Source organism: Lissotriton vulgaris, chromosome 8 (genome assembly GCF_964263255.1).
Source record: "Lissotriton vulgaris chromosome 8, aLisVul1.2, whole genome shotgun sequence".
In the NCBI taxonomy this organism is placed as follows: Eukaryota; Metazoa; Chordata; class Amphibia; order Caudata; family Salamandridae; genus Lissotriton; species Lissotriton vulgaris.
In genome coordinates, this window is record NC_141696.1 from 1,387,691,756 (window position 1) to 1,387,708,012 (window position 16,257).

General features: G+C 47.2%; 1 protein-coding gene across 1 annotated transcript in view; it reads left to right on the forward strand.

Annotated features, from left to right (window-relative positions):
- The window catches only part of MORC3 (MORC family CW-type zinc finger 3), a 793,723-nt gene that overhangs the window by 172,465 nt on the left and 605,001 nt on the right, over window positions 1-16,257 (forward strand). The window contains exon 4 of the mRNA XM_086935396.1: window positions 11,440-11,654. Within this exon, the coding sequence (XP_086791522.1) occupies window positions 11,440-11,654 (215 nt within the window). The remainder of the gene's footprint in view (window positions 1-11,439; window positions 11,655-16,257) is intronic.

Here is a 16,257-nt window from a genome sequence, read left to right on the forward strand (position 1 = left end):
TTGGCTTTCCAACTGTCTAAGTCTCTTCTCTCTATCTCCACCTCTTTTATTAGGAGGAACTGCGTCAATGACAAAATATTGCAGGTCATTAAGGTTGTTATTATGCACCAGCTTGAAATATATATATATATGTATATATATATGTATATGTGTATATATATATATATATATATATATATATATGTAAAATCTCCTGTAAAGCAGGTTTTGTTTCTGATGTTTAAAGCAATTCACTGTCTCAGTAGAGAAGATGGGATAGCTCTCTAGTAGGCCATTGGGCGTATGAGGTAAAGGTTCTTTCTTAATCTTAGCAGCGTTTCGTCTGTCTACTGTGTTTGTGTCACCTGCTGCTGTCTTCTAAAAGAGGAGGCTCTGCCTGGCAGTGCTGCTTCTTCTCCAGATTCCTGTGTTTCCCGTGGTGCTGGTGAAGTACTGCCAGATTTCCCCATTAGCAGAATCTGAATTAATGTTGCTGACCACCCTGCTTCATGACCTAGCCCTGTTTCAAGCAAACTAAGAAACTGAAGGCTTCAATGCTTTGCACACTTATAGAGATGAAAGCTTATCAATGCATGACTTGAAAGTTTTAACTTAACAGCTATTCAATAAACAAAACACCTGTCTCAAATTTCTGTGGTATATAGTCTATCAAATGGCAATCTTCATTGGATGTCTTATTCCGAGCCGAACTAGTCTTGGGTGAGGTTGGGTCCTGAATTCACACAAACTGAACAGTCAGTCCTTCTCAGTTTAATTACAGACAAGACACTACTTTTAAGACCGAGCACCCCCCCGTTGCTCCACCACCTTTTGAATCAGACTTGGATCAAAGTCTACCGGCCTTCGAAGATGTCCTTGGGGAAGATGTACACCTGCATTATAATTCTGGCAATCTATTCATGGATTCACAGAGAACCAGTGGTTTGGAAATGTTCCCTGACACTGGGTTGGTTCACCCCCAAGTCCCTGCTTCTTGTGTTGTGGTGATAAGACCTGCAGCAGAAGTTTCGTGCTTGCAGCTTTCTTCTGCGGAAGTTAAGATACATGTATTTACAGAGGTTTTGCAGACTGGATAGACTTCCTCTGAACCTTTTCTGCCATTCAATAAGTTCCTTGGCAACATGTTAAGGGGCATCTGGTCCAAGCCTTGTTCTTGCCTACCGATGAACATTCAAGTAGACAGACTCCACTGGCCAATGTCCGGCGATCCTACTTTTTTGATGCAACATACCATGCTAGAAAGTCTGGTGGTACAAGTTTCTACCACCAGACTATCACAAAGTAATTTTCTAGACCTCCAAGACCCTCCCTGCCCACACACTCTCTTCCAGACAGAGTTGAAGAGAATTAAGTTATCCAGCCAGACTAGCCCGAAGGGTGATCAGTGCAAGTTGCCTACTTAGTCGACATTAACACTCTCATGGGATATGGTCAATCAGATCTTGCTTGCATTCTGAGAAAAGTCTGGCCTCTCTGTCTGAAACCATCCATGGTCAGGATACAGCCAAGTATGTAGTTAGATTTAACCTAGATACAACTGAGTGGTTGGGCCAAGCAGTTGGTATAGTGTGATACTTTATTGTCACACAGAGATGACATCCACAGGATTTTCGTCTGATGTACGGTCAACCTGTATGGCTGTACCTTTTGACAGATCTCACCTATTTGGTGAAATGTCTTGTTCTTCTCTCGAACGATTCAAAGACAGACAGGCCACACTGCATTCCTCAGACCCATCACCCCCTGCTAGACAGTTTACTCCGCACTTTTGTTCCCTTTAAGGGGTACTCCATAGGTTTGTCATACAGGCAGTGTCAAATCCACCACCCTACAGGAGGCACCCCAGTAATTTTGGTATCTGGGATTAGACTCAACAGACACTCAACCATGCACAACTCCTGCTAAGAATTGCTAACTTAGGCATTGGCAGGCTGGCTCGTCAGTGGATTAAGTTCTTCCTGTCAGGAAGGTCCCAGAGGATCCAACTGGGTGACCAAATATCTAAAAGGGGTGACCTCACCTATGGAGTACTTCAGGGTTCAGCCTCGTCTCCTCTCCTTTTTAACCTCATCACTGTGGCGCGAATTCCGCCGCAGTGCTGAACATTCCGATCGCGGGCGTGGTCATGACGGCTCCCAGCTGTTATCAGCACACGCCCACCGTGACTCATGACGGCCGGGAGCCGTCATGAGCATCGAAGAGGTTAACGTGTATCTGCAACCACTAGTGGCAGCACTAGCCGCTATGGACTGTCAAGTGTTTAATTATGCAGATGACACCCAACTTATTCTTCAAATTAATACCTCTCCGCAAGCTCAGTCTAGCGCTCAGAACATCCTCAGATACACGGTGAATTGGATGACAGCCAATTCACTAAAGGTTAACCTGGACGAGACGGAAATCCTTGTAATCTCCCCTTAGTGACCTTTTTTGGCCGCAGGAGCTTGGCATCGCCCTGACGCCAGCACATGTCGTCAAAAGTCTGGGCATTGGGATAGATGCCAACCTCTTCTTGACCAATCAAGTGTCCTTGGTGGTTGGCACCTGCCTAGGTCTATTGCGACGTCTGCGGAAGTTGGCTCTCCTGCTTTCACCTACCACTCTAAAAATGATTGTATCTGCCACAATTGTGTCCAGATTGGACTATGGCAATGCTTTGTACATCGGCCTCCCTGAGAAATGTATCAGCAAGATGCAGGTGATCATGAAGGATGCAGCCAGGCTGATTTTTAGGCTGCCTAGGTGGGCTCATGCCACCCCTTTGCTGCTCAGGTTACATTGGCTCCCTGTCAAACAGAGAGCCAAGTTTAAGGGCCTCTGTATCGCCCATTAAGCCATTTATTAAGAAGTGTGGCTCAATGATTAGAGCGGCAGACCCTGATGCAGAGGTCTAGACCGGGACCAGGGTTCAATTCCCCGCCTCGGCGGGTCTTGGGCTCAAAATTCCACGGACCTGATAATTCTCACCTCTGTGCCTATTCCAATCATGGAGTCCTACTCTGCAACTCTGGGCAATAGCTTGCTTAATCTCCACAACGGCCCCCACAACGCTAAGGATGCCTGGCCTCCACCTTGGGGGTGCCCAGGCGTGGACGCCTCACAGGGAAAGCCAGGATGGGTTTCACAGCGGTATTCGTACAAGCGCCTTGTGACCCTTGCTTGTGAGTAGTGCGCTATACAAGTATCAATTTACATTACATTTACATTTACATCTGTTGAACTATGTTCCGGAATGCACACTGTGATCATCCACGGCAGTCTTTTTGGTTCTTCCAAGAGTTAAATTGGCATCGAAAGGGGTCCAAGCATTTTCGGTTCTAATCCCTCAAATCTGGAATGAACTAACAGAGCACCTTTGGAAGGACTCTGCTCTCCTTTCCTTAAGTCTTAAGACCTATTTGTTTAGGGAAGCCCTGGTTACAGTTTAACTTAGTCCTCGCCTCCATGTTCTTAATAGAATTGAAACGTACTGTTACTAAGCTAGGCAAATTTCGATTCTATGTCAGGACCGGAGGCTCTGATTATGCTAGTTCAAAGCTTACTCCCCACCAAATGTGCACCACCCACAAGACTGAGTACCGAGGATCAGGGGGCAACGACAAACTAATACCCCTCAAGAGTCGACACACAAAAGGATGTTCACCCACCGGAGAACCCTCAACCGGTTTATGACCTGCTGAAATAGCGGAACACATAGCGTTAATGGTTCGGTATGCCAGGCCATTGGTCGCCAATTCAGCCAAAAAATTCATGATGGGAACAACTCCTGCGACCACAGGATCCAGGTCCGTCGAAGACACCAACTTAGCTACTTCGCCCATGCAGACCGATTAACGCTTTGAGGTGCTGGAAGCCCATGCCTTTGATAAGAGAGTCTCAGCTGGCTCTGAAAGGAATGGAAGCGACCAGAGTCGTTTGAAAGGCTCCATGCTATGAGGAGGAATTGAGCCTTGAGTGACCAAGTGGTGCTGCTCCCCTTCCGGTTTCTGAAGAAGGTGAGGAAACATGGGGAGAAGGATTGGAGAATCCCAAGAAAGTTCCAGAAGAACTGGAAACCACACTTGGTACCTCTCAAGCGGTGTCACCAACATCACCTCCGCCTTCTGGCGGCGGACTTGAGCCGCTAGGCGCACGATCATGGAGAAAGGAAGAAACTCTTAACTCTTCTCCTGACCCCATTCCTGCAGGAAAGCGTCCGTTGCTTGCGCTAGCGGATCCGGTCTCCAACTGTAAAATCTCGGGAGCTGGTGGTCCAAGCGGGACGGGAACAGGTCTACTCAGAAGGGTCCCCAAAGGCCGACCAACCACTGAAAAACCTGAGCATCCAGCTTCCACTGACTGGAGTCCCTCAAATTCCGAGAATGCCAATCCGCAACCTGGTTGGCTTGACCCGGCAAGTACTCTGCCATCACAGACACGTGGTGTGCCAAGCAAAAACCCCAGAATTCTTTCGCCAAGTTCGCTAGGGCTTGGGAACGAGGGCCCCCAGGCGGTTGATGTAATGCACCGCGGAAACATTGTCCATTTTTAGTAGGACACACGAGCGAACTCTGTCCTTGGTCCAACACTGGACCGCAAACGAGCCGGGCAATAGCTCCAGACAATTGATGTGAAGCTCCTGCTCGTCTAACGACCAAACGCCTCCAGTAGAGAAATTGCCGCAGCGAGCTCCCCACCCCGATCGCCTGGCGTCTGACTCTATGACAATGTCGGGAACCGCCCCAAAAATGGCCCTGCCATTCCAGGCATCCATATGGGCCAGCCACCATGATATCTCTTCCTTGACCTCATCGGAGAGCGGGGCCAACTGGTCGTATGACAACCTCCTTCTGAGATGATGTGCTTTCAAGTATTGCAATGCCGGATAGTGCAGGCTCCCCGGAAAGATTGCCTGGATGGATGAAGACTGCAGCTCTACCACCCTGGCAATCTGTTGGAGGGAAATGTGAGTCTTTGCGACTGTCTGACGTACCAGATGCCGAATCTTGGTCATTTTCCTAGAGGGAAGACTCAGACGCGTGGACCTAGTCTACCACAAACCCTAGGAAAACTATGCTTAGTGTTGGAATGAGAATTGACTTGTCCCCGTTGATAATGAATCCCAAACCCTGCAAAAGGCAGACCCCCTGTTGTACCTGGTATGACAGCGACTGAAGGGATTGAGCCATGAGATCATCCGAACACCCTGACTCCCAAGGAACTCCACCGCCGGATGGAGGACCTTTGTGAAGCACCAGGGTGCTGAAGACAGTCTGAAAGGAAGGGCGGTGAACTCGTAAACCTGTTATCTCCATTGGAACTGCAGGAACCGACGATGAGGGAGATGGATCAGTACGACCAAATACGCATCCTTGAGGTCTAGCCTCGCCATCCAATCGCCCGGCAAAAGAACATCCCGGAGGAGATGAATCTCCTCTATCTTGAAGTGCCGGTACACCAACCATCCATTGAACTCTTTCAGGTTGATGACCGGACGTCGCCCCCCGTCGGTCTTCTCCACTAGGAAGATATTGCTCAAAAAACCCTGGGGATGCCAAACCACCCGGCAAATTGCCCCTTTGCGCAGAAGCTCGGAGACTTCCATGTTGAACAGGCGGGCGTCTGCCAAAGAGAAGGAGATGGGACAAGGAAGCTCTCTTTGACGGGGTGTGGAAGCCCCTAATCGTCTGAAGGACCGAAGCGTCGTTCGTGACGGTCCTCCAGGCCTCTTGAAAGGCCGCCAACCGACCCCCCCCCCCATTAGGATTTGAGAAGGAGGAATCAGACTTACCGCTGGGTGCAGGTCCGCCTGCAATGTTCCTGAATCCGCCACGGAATTTTTGTCCCCTGGTTGGATAAAAGTTGGTGTAATTGGCAGAAGTGCAGTACTGACCCCGCCCGGAGCCTTGTCCCCTACAGGAATTAGATTGCTGGCCATGGCCGGTTGTGCGGCCCCTGCCACGACCGGCCCGTGAGAAAAACGGTTCTGGAAGACTCGCTTGATATTGGATTGGGCCTTGTCCAAGCTTGTGAAGGTGGCCACGAACTTACTCAACTCTTTCACAAAAGGGTCCTTGAAAAGGCCCCCCTGTGCAACCGCTCCAGCCTCTGAAGATGCCAGGTCGCTCAATTTGGGATCTAGTTTAATAAGGAGCAAGCACCTCCGTTCGGTCGAGAGGGCACAGTTGGTGTTACCTAGGGAGATAATCGCCCGCTGTGCCCAATTCGAGTGAACCTCGGGGGATATGGCAGAGCCTGATACTTTTGCCTCCTCTGCCATATCCAAGTTTTTCGTCATGGGCCCTACCGTGTCAAGGAGCTTATCCTGACATGAGCGCCAGGAGCGATCAATACCTTTCCGGGGGTCCTGCATACACTTGGCCAGGAAGGTGGCCATCTTGGAGTCGAGCTCCGGAGTGCAAGCCACCTTCCCCTCCAAGGTGGGGCGAGGGCACTCAGCTCTTAAATAGCCCCTAGCCTCTTTCTCCAAGGGTTTGTGGAGGCGGCCCGCCACGAACATGGCCACTTTGCCCAGGCCGCCGACCGCAGATGGACAATGTCGTCCGGGCTAAGCATGCCTGAGGAGTCCTGGGGCAAGTCGGCGGTAGAACTGGCCAGTCGCCAAGACCGCGAAGACCCCTCCTCATCGTCCGAATTCGCCGGGGAACCCCCATCCAGAGAGGTCGAGGCCGGGCCAATGGACTCCGCCGGGCCGGAGAAGGCACAGGAGGCAGACTGGACATCTTTACAAGAAAGGCGCCTCTGAGCCACTCAAAAGCGTCCAAGTCTACCCCCTTGGGCTCCCCCGGGCTCTCCTCCGTGCGACCCCTCTTCAGGAGTGAGGGACCCTCCCCTTGGACTAAGGTAGGTACCGGCCTAGGGCGGTCCGAGTGGGCACCGGCCAACTTGGCGCAGTCCGCTATGATGTGGTTAGTTAGGTGCTCCTCCTTAGGTTCCACAACATCATTGACACATTTAAATATGGACTTGTCCACTGCCTCATCTAGAGGTAGGTACTGGCCCTGTTCCTCCTCGTAATACTCGTCGTGGCTCATGTTGAAAACTTAACCCAGGTCACCAGTAGTCTAAACTCACAATGCATCCCAGCCAGAAGGCCTGACTCACAAAAGAGATATCTTATCCCCGCAATTTAAGGGAGCCTGCAACCGAAACCCCCCACTGAATTGCATAAGGGAACCTCTCCAGATCTCCTCCCCCCCCCCCCCCCCCCCCCTGCAAAGATCAAAGGGAGCCTAGAAACGGGGAATGAAGAGGGTATACCCGCGTACTAGGATGGGCAGACTGCAAAGATTTTCGGGCGGGGTAAAACCCCGACGTGTAGGCAGCTCAGACCTCAAGCGCGTAGGGCCTCAGGCCAACCTGACAGGCCTATCCGCCACCCGGCGCACTAAAGGCTTGCCGAGCAAACCTGCCCGCAGGCGTTTCTCGCGGCAGCGCCACAGTACGGACCCCTGCGGGTGCGTATTAATTAATGCACGGTGAAATACGGACCCCCAGGGGGGCGCACCGGTGTGGCGGCAGGGGACAAGGCTCTCTGCACAGTTGAACTCGGAGACGCGCAGCCGAGGCCAACGAGATGCGAGAGCTCCCCCTAGCGGCCTCAACACACGACCGCACTAAGGGAAAAACCGCGAAAAGAGTGAAAACGATCCCGTGGCCGGTAACCTGTCAAAGGAAGAAAAGCAAACCGCACAGATTCCCCACAGGCGAGGCAGAAAAAGCTGCCAAGGTTTCAGATTGCTATGTGTGACATTTTCATTTTTTCAGTGTAAATATGAGTGACATTTCACCGACTATGAGTGACAATTCCTTGTGCGCAAAATCAAGCAATGAAAATTGGGGAAACATATAACTATGAGAAAGTACACCTATTTGAGCAATGGGATGGTCTTTGGGATCATGTGTTCAGCCACACGTAGTTAAGCTAAAAGGGTGTGGACCAGACTGGTAACCAAAAACTCTAAAAAATGATAAAACAGGCAATTGACTTTCTCTATCTATGCATGAAGGATCTGGAAAAACATTCCTGTATCCATCAGGACTACCTCAATACTGCTCCAACTGAGGAAAGAGTTGTAGAAGAGCATGACAGCACAATGTAGTAATATTACATGTCTCCTCAGTCCTCACAGAACCCAGGTACCTCTCCCATCACTCGCTGACTGTACTTGTGCCTTGACCCTGTACAGATCTCCACTTGTCTTGGTTTGTGCTATTAAAATAGCATATACTTAGAATAATCTCCCTTCACTGACATAGAACTTCATAGTACACTAAATGCACAGGTACAATTATGCAAATGTGTTGCTAAGTCATTTATGGTGACTACTAATTAGAATGTAAGAAGAGAAGCGATGTTCAATACAATAATCAAATAAAACAACCTTTTTTATTTAAAAAGTAGCACTACAGATCTGGAATAACAATGTTGGGAGTTATTTTAATATAGTAATGTATTGCCAATGCACGCTTAAACAAATGAAAAATGTTTATTTGCTATCATTCTTTGCATCAGTTCCAACAGTGCACCTGCCTGGAAGCCCTCGCTGCCTGTGTACTTACTTAGCTCCAGCAGTTCCCAGAGGCCCTGGCTGCCTGTGCCGTGGCTCGGGTGTAAATGTCCGAAAATCCCCCTCTGCTCTGCAGACAGAACACGACTGATACGGACGGTGAAAGGCTTTAGAGCAGTCCTGCCTGCAATTGTGTCTGAAATTAAAGGAACAGATCTTGCAGTGCGTGTGCTCGGCTCAGCGCTGTGTGTGTGACAAGTTACAACAGACACACACACTACAAGTCTGAGGCTGCCTGGCCAATAAGTACTTAAAATACTAATAAACTTTACTTAAGTGCTGCTTTCAGAGGTGGAGGTCTGAGCCCAGTGAAAAACTTATGGTGTCACGAGACAGAGAGCAGCCCTCCGCTGCGGCCTGCAGATCATGAAAGCATTCTCAGATCATTCCTATCTTGCAGATAAACCAGTCAGAAGGATGGGAGTAGCCCTGCCTGCAACTGTGTCTGACAAGTAAGAACACAACTTCACACATACTACATTGTACGACTGTGGCAGCATTGCACAGGCAGCTTCCTGCCATTACTTACTTATATCTCTCGGAGTCACGTCACTGAGCCGCAGGGGGGTCTCCAGACTCTCCCACTGCAATATGGATGATCACAATGCCTGATGCGCGGGCGGCCCATGCTGAGAGTCAGTCATTGACAGGTGTGGGGCGGCGCGGTAATAATTACATTTTTATATGCACCGCAAGCTCTAAGGCAGCAGAAGCTCGACTCTCTGTCTCTCTCCAGTCCCCTGCCACTTCTAACGACTTCCTGTGTTCTGGAAGCAGCCGGAATTGAGGTCCCAACATCCGATAATCCCCATCGCCTCTGCTCTGTTGAGCTGAGGGCAGGAAGACGTCAGTGATTGACAGCCGCACCGAGGGCCCGGGGTGCCCCGGGTCGTCGCAGCGGCTGATTGCTACATTGTAGCACCTCACGGACTCTCAGAGGAGAGACCGATTTAACTATTTAACTATCTGACAGAGCTCACTGCTGTAGTGAGTCTGCAGCACCGGGGAGCAGCAGAGCCAGCACACAAGTGAAGCACGAGTTTCAGAGAGTAGCATTATGCGTGACAATGCATTTCAGTGCGGTGATGCGGATCACCGCACTGAAATGCTTTAGAGTCACACCCGTTGCGTGAAACTTGGCAGAACTGGGCAGAGGCCCGCTGCCACATACAACGGAACCCAGCCTTCTATAACCAAACATACAGATCACAAAAACAGAGAGCACCAAGGGTGACTTATCTGTTGCTGCGGAGCAGCGAAGAAAGAGGAGGGACAAACGGAATGAAGGACCTTTCTAGGACATACTAACAGTGAAGAGGGACTAAGCCTGGTTAACAATGGACTCATGGATGTTGTAGTCAGTTTCAAGCTTTTTGAACGCTGTACTGTTTTTCTCCATTTGGATCTTCTCCATGGATAACAAATATTTGTTTGTGTTTATATTGCTGCTGTGGAAAAATGGAATAGAATTAAGTGGAGAAAGATTAGCATAATCTGAGCCTCCGGTCCTGACATAGAATCTAGTACGGTATCCACGTATCCTTCAGGACCACCCCAATGCTGCTGAAGTTTAGGAAAAGGCTGAAGACTTGCCAATTTTAAAGAAAACTATACCACTATGCACAAACCATCAGCAACTCAATACCTCGTCTGTCACGTGTTGAATTTGCTTGTCTTTGACCGTATACAGCGTTCCGCTGTCTTTTGGCTAGGCTCGGACTACGTGAATATCACATACATTCATACATAATTGTCTCTATTCATTTTAGATGCCCATACCTCATTGGTCTCCAAATCATTAGTATTCTCTTGACTAGTAATTTATTAGGCTTGCAGGTTTTGGCATATCATGTATTTAGTGAAATATCGCTTGAAGAGTCACAGTTGGTGCTTGTAGCGTTAATTATACGAAGTACTGGACCAAGCATAGTTTCTTGTTTTCTCTGTGGGTAATGAGTAACCTGTACTTGTTAAATCACCATTCGAAGTTGTAATCTGTCGTATGCAAGTTAATTGGTTCATTTTTAGATTTCTTGCTGGTTTTAATAAAGTACACCTATATTCACAAATTCAGTGTTTCAAAAGAACTCCAAATCTTAAGGAATTTGCTTTTACGTACTTCGTGTTCACTGAACACTGCTTTAACCAAACAGTTTTCAGAATAAGGTAAACATCCAATAAGAAAAGGAGCTCAGTTTAGACAGTATTGTAGAACTATATAGTTCATGAGATGCAATATTTTTTCCCATAATGCGATTATTGGTCTTTTTTAGTGTAGAACATCTGAATTTTGTGAATCTTGTTGGAATTTTTAATTTATTGAACAAAATGATCCAAATTTGTAAGTTTTCTTTTTTATTTTACTGTGCTGCTCCTAGTATGTGCTTAACACATACAACACAAACTGCCAGAGAGTAAAGTGTCTTTCTGGAAGATCCAGTTGTCTGAATCTGTGAGGTGTGCCTTCCTAGACCGAATATGAGCCAGTAACCAAAAGTTTGGGTCATTTTGCTGCTTGTAAAGTTCTCAGTCTACAATGGGACTTTGTGAGGCTGTCCGATACAGCCCGGGGTCTATGCTACATGACTATATTTAGACTTGGACTTAAGTGAATATCTTCTAAGCAATGGTTAAGTGGTTGCAAAAAAGTCATTCACTCCCCGTAATCTACATTTTATAGTAGCCATAAACTGTTGATTTGGTCTAACCCTACTTTATATTATGTTTTTGGTATCTCACTGGAGCCTTTGTTTAAGGTGTAGGAATCTCTATTTTGTCATCTTTTATTTCTAGAAAGGTGTTCAAGCTATATTGAGAACAATTGCCCTTGCTTCTTTTCTAACATACTTTGTAAACTTTTCTTTTTCAGTTTCGGCTTCAGTGACAAAGTCACAGTGAACGGCCATGTTCCAGTTGGACTATATGGAAACGGGTTTAAATCTGGATCAATGCGCCTGGGCAAAGATGCAATTGTTTTCACCAAAAAGGATAATACCTTATGTATTGGAATGTTGTCCCAGACCTACCTGGAAGCAATAAAGGCTGTACACGTGGTTGTTCCAATTATAACTTTCAACAAGCACCATATCCTTTTGCTATGCTTAATGAATTCAGTGTGTAATAGTCAACATTGATATTTGTGGCTATTTAACACTTTTATATAGGCCAGAATACCAACAGGTGTGAGAGCACTTTAAAAAGGCGCAAGAAGATGCTTAGTCTTCAGAGAATATCTTTTAACAAAAACAATGTTTTTTACCAAGGTAACTATCATCTATAAAGAGTTGTAACAGGAGTATTATAGGGGGTAGGTGGGAAAATGGGCAAGAGCAGATGGTAAATTGTTTGTCTGAAGGTTACAGTCCTAAGAGGTGGGCTTTGGATGTTTACGAATAGACATCTTGGTGGGGTTTACTCTTAAGTGAGAGGAAGGTGGTTTTCGGTGTCTCAGAGTTGGGGAATTTCTTGTATTGACTCTACAAAATGCGAGAATGAGAAGTCAGGAAATGGACCGGTTCTCTTCCCAAGTAATAATATAAAATCAAAAAGAACTGGTTAATTATAAGGCACCTATCTGTGCCTAGATTTTAGGTGGATGTACCAGGAGTGTGTTCTGCCTAGGAAACCCTCAGGTTTTGAAAAAGAACCCTCACTCACCTACCTAGTAGATGACCTGCTTCATCATAGCGTTCCCACCCTTGCCACTGAATGTGTCCATGGTGTGCCGCGACACCTGATTACAGCGGATCTGGTTGTTTTTTTGGGGTGAGATTGTGATGGTGAGTGAAAAGTGCTCCAGTGAGATGTGCTTTTAAAATTGGCTCAAATACTCTGTTATTAAACCTCAATTTGATTGTTGAGCGTATTGGATAATGTTAAAAGGTGGTGAATATATGAAGGATGTAATTTTGATCCTTCGTATCCTGTGAAAGGTCTACATGTTTCAGCCATGTTCAAATGTGCCCCTTAGGGTCTAATGGCTTTCGTAAGGACCGATAGAAGCTTGCATGCGCACTAAGACATGCAACTGTTGTGTGGATTGTACTTGCAACGCACTAGAAAACCTCAGTGTCGCTTTTAGTTTTCATCGAATTAGCTACTTGCCACCTGAGATTGGCGGAAGGGGGTGGACCCTGTAGTCACATTTTCCTCACAGTATTTCACCCTCTGATACCTAATTTTCCTTGGTCGACCAACATCCAACAGGTTTGAGAGCACTTTATATGGCGCAAGAAGAGGCGTTTTCTTTAGAGAATATCATTTAACAAAAACTGATTTTTTTTTTACAAGGCAACTATCATCTAGAAAGAGTTGTAACAGCATTATTATAGGGGATGGGTGGGAAAAAGTCTGAAAAATACAGTCTTAAACTTAAAAGGTGGGCTTTGGATGTTTGCGGATAGACATCTTGGTGAGTTTTACTCTTAAGTGACAGGAAGGTGGTTTTGGGATGTCTGTGAGTTTTGGGAATTTCTTGTATGACCTGCACACCGACCTAGAGGCTAACATGCGTTTGACCCCAGCCAGTGATATGTCTTGGGCATTCACCCTAAAGCGCGGCGTGCACCAAGGATGCATTTTGGTCCTCATACTTTAAAAAAAATATATATCAAGGATCCTTGTCTACACCTTACTCTGGCCCAGGTTGACACCCCCAGAGTTGCTTCTACCCAGGTGCCTGTGCTGTTACACATGGCTGATGCAGTGCTACCAGCCCGGATGCCCAACCCTCTAAGAGTACTGGTGGCCCTCTTCTTCCAGTTTATGGACCGCCTTAATTTGTCTACTAATTACGGCAAATCTTATATTATGGCCTGTGGATTCGTACGATCTCAATCAAAGGCCAGTCTTCGCATAGTGTAACACCTTTTGTCTGTTTGGGTTTTAATTTGAATTCCATGGGTTCTTCGCAGCCTCAACTTACCAATTCATGCCTAAGTCTAAGTAGGTCAGCTGGAACTAGTGAAGTAGTGTGGCTCACTGGTTAGAGGCGGCAGACCCGAGAGCAGAGGACGGCCCGGGACCAGGGTTCGATTCCCGGCGCGGCAGGTTTCTGGACCAGGGTCAGCGGACTCGATAATTCTCTCGCCTCGGTGCCCACTCTGTTCAGCGATCACACTCGGCAACTCTGGGCATTAGCTTGCCTCATCTTCACTAACGGCCCCACCAGACCGCCGGGGATGCCTGGTCTCACCCTGGAGATACCCATTAAGGGACCATCTCTCAGGGAAGCCAGGAAGGGTTTCGCAGCGGTCGAAGCGCCTTGGGACCCTACGGGTAAGTAGTGCGCTATATAAATGCCTATACATTTACATTTACATTTACAACTAGTTTTAATATATCAAAATCTACAAGGAAGGGGACTATTTTAACTCTTTTAAAACTTTATAACACTCAGTGCGTTCCAGCTGCCACGTATGGTGCAGAAGTATGCGGCCACCATAAGTGGTCGCCCCTTCAAATAGAAGAAAAACATATATGCAGAAGATTTTTACAGCTTCCCCTGGGCTTTTCGTGTTTCATCCTTAACGCAGAGTTAAATTAGCGTTAAATTGAGGACCCTGTGCGATTTGCTCCTTTTCTTCAGTGGGTGAGCATATGGACAAACCCCTAGGAAAGTTTTGCAGATATGTTATTCTAGTCTGCCCCAGTTTGTACAATTGGGGTTTTTCTCTTTGATTGAATTAAATCTCTACATCTTTTCAGGCGTTTGGACTGGCCCCCTTGTTTTTGTCCCCAATGGAAATAAAAGGAGATAAATCGCGGGTGTGATGACGTATGTAGGAAAGTGCCCCTTTTGCATAGTTACCCCCCACTTTTTGCCTGACATCTGCTGCAGCTGCCTTGATGTGCCCTGGGTCCCTGCCAATCAGGTTCCCAGGGCATGTGTTCTTTCCCAAAGCTGTACCATTTATACCCACAATTGGCACATCTCTGGCCACTTGTAAAAGGTACCATGGTTACCAAGGGCACTGTGACCAAACAAGGCCTCTAAGGGCTGCAGCACCTATTTTGCCACCCTTAAAGGCCCTTTACCTTAACACCCACACACTGCCGTTGCAGGCTGCATATTATTTGGTGCAGAGAAAAGTGAAGCGTTGACATGGCACACATTCTGTGTGCAATGCCCACAACGCACTGACTGAGGCCTTGGTAAGCCACTTCTCTAGTGGGTTGCACTACCCCTCAGGGGAGGGAGTCCAGTGGCATAAGCTCTGTACCCCTACAGTTTCTAAGTCCATTCTTAGACATTGTAAGTGTAGTAAAGCCATAAAGAGTATATGGTCTGGGAGTTGGTCATTAGGAACTCCACAGCTCCATAATGGCTTTACTAAAACCTAGGAAGTTTAGTAACATATTTCTCAGCACATTAAACTCACACTGATGCCAGTGTGGGGTTGAATGTAAAATGCACTCGGAGGGCATCTTGGAGACGAAACCTGAAAAACAACCAGCCCTTGTTGGTTCCTGAATGGCTGCCTGACATTTGCCACCACCAGACAAGTTTCTGGATCCCTGGGTAGAAAGCCTTAGGTCTCTGGGTGCAGAAACAAAGCCCATCCTGGGCAGAGGTGTCATGTCTCCTCCCCAGGATGGGCTAGGTCCACAAAGGGGAAGCGTCAAAGGCCTCCCGCCTTTAGACGCTGTCCCTGCCTTTTGCTGCCCCCTGTGACTGGCTGCCACTGGCTCTGCCACCCACTTTGGGCAGGAGAATTTAGGGGGAAACCAAGCTAGGATGAGAGGTTTGTCCACCTCTGCAAACCCCACACCTCAACAGGGGATGGCTAGGTGTAGCACGCATCTCAATCCCCTCCATTTTGAAGCTGGTACCCAGCCTATTAGGGAGAAGATCTGGCAAGTGGCATAATAGGGGGTATACACCCCCCAAGGAAGGGACTTGTTGATGCTGACCTACAAACCTCTTAACGCTCATAAATGTAGTATTTTGGGGCAACCCTGAACCTTACCTCCATAAAACTTTGTATGTTGAACTGTTGTTTTGTATGGGAAAAACCGTTTCCATAACTCAAGCCAAGATTAGTCTTACTTACCGTGTATTGTGAGATCCATAGGTGTGGTATCTAGGCATACTCCCCCCCCCCCCCCCCGGCCCCCCTTAGTACTCTATGTAATTTAAAAGTAATCAAGAAGTATCCTAAAAGTAAATACTGTGTAATTTAAACTGTATTTTAATGCCCTACCAACCTGTAACAATTGCAAATCTATTCCCAATTGCAATATTACATTTTACCTACCTGTACCAAGTCCTTCTTGGTTCTAGAAATAAAATACAAGTATACCTTTTTATACTTACCCTATTGGCCTAGATTCTGTCTGAGTGTGTATAATGTGACCTTGAGTGAATACAAAAATGCTTAACACACCCTCTGGATAAGGCTAACTGCCTTCCCACACTACCACAAAGAGACCTATTAGTACTTGCCTAATTTAGCCTCTGCCATACCTCTGGGAAGTCCTTGGACTCTGCACACTATACCTTACTTTAGTATATTATATACAGAGCCAGCTTCCTACAACATATGACAGACCCTTGCTAGCGTGAAGACCGGACGGTATGAGAATCTTCTTTGGGTCTGGGTCAGTTTGGCGATTTTATGAGCATTGGATTGCCCATCTATGTATTGGAAAGCACCAATCGGGTATGTTCCTGTAACGAAGTCTCTTC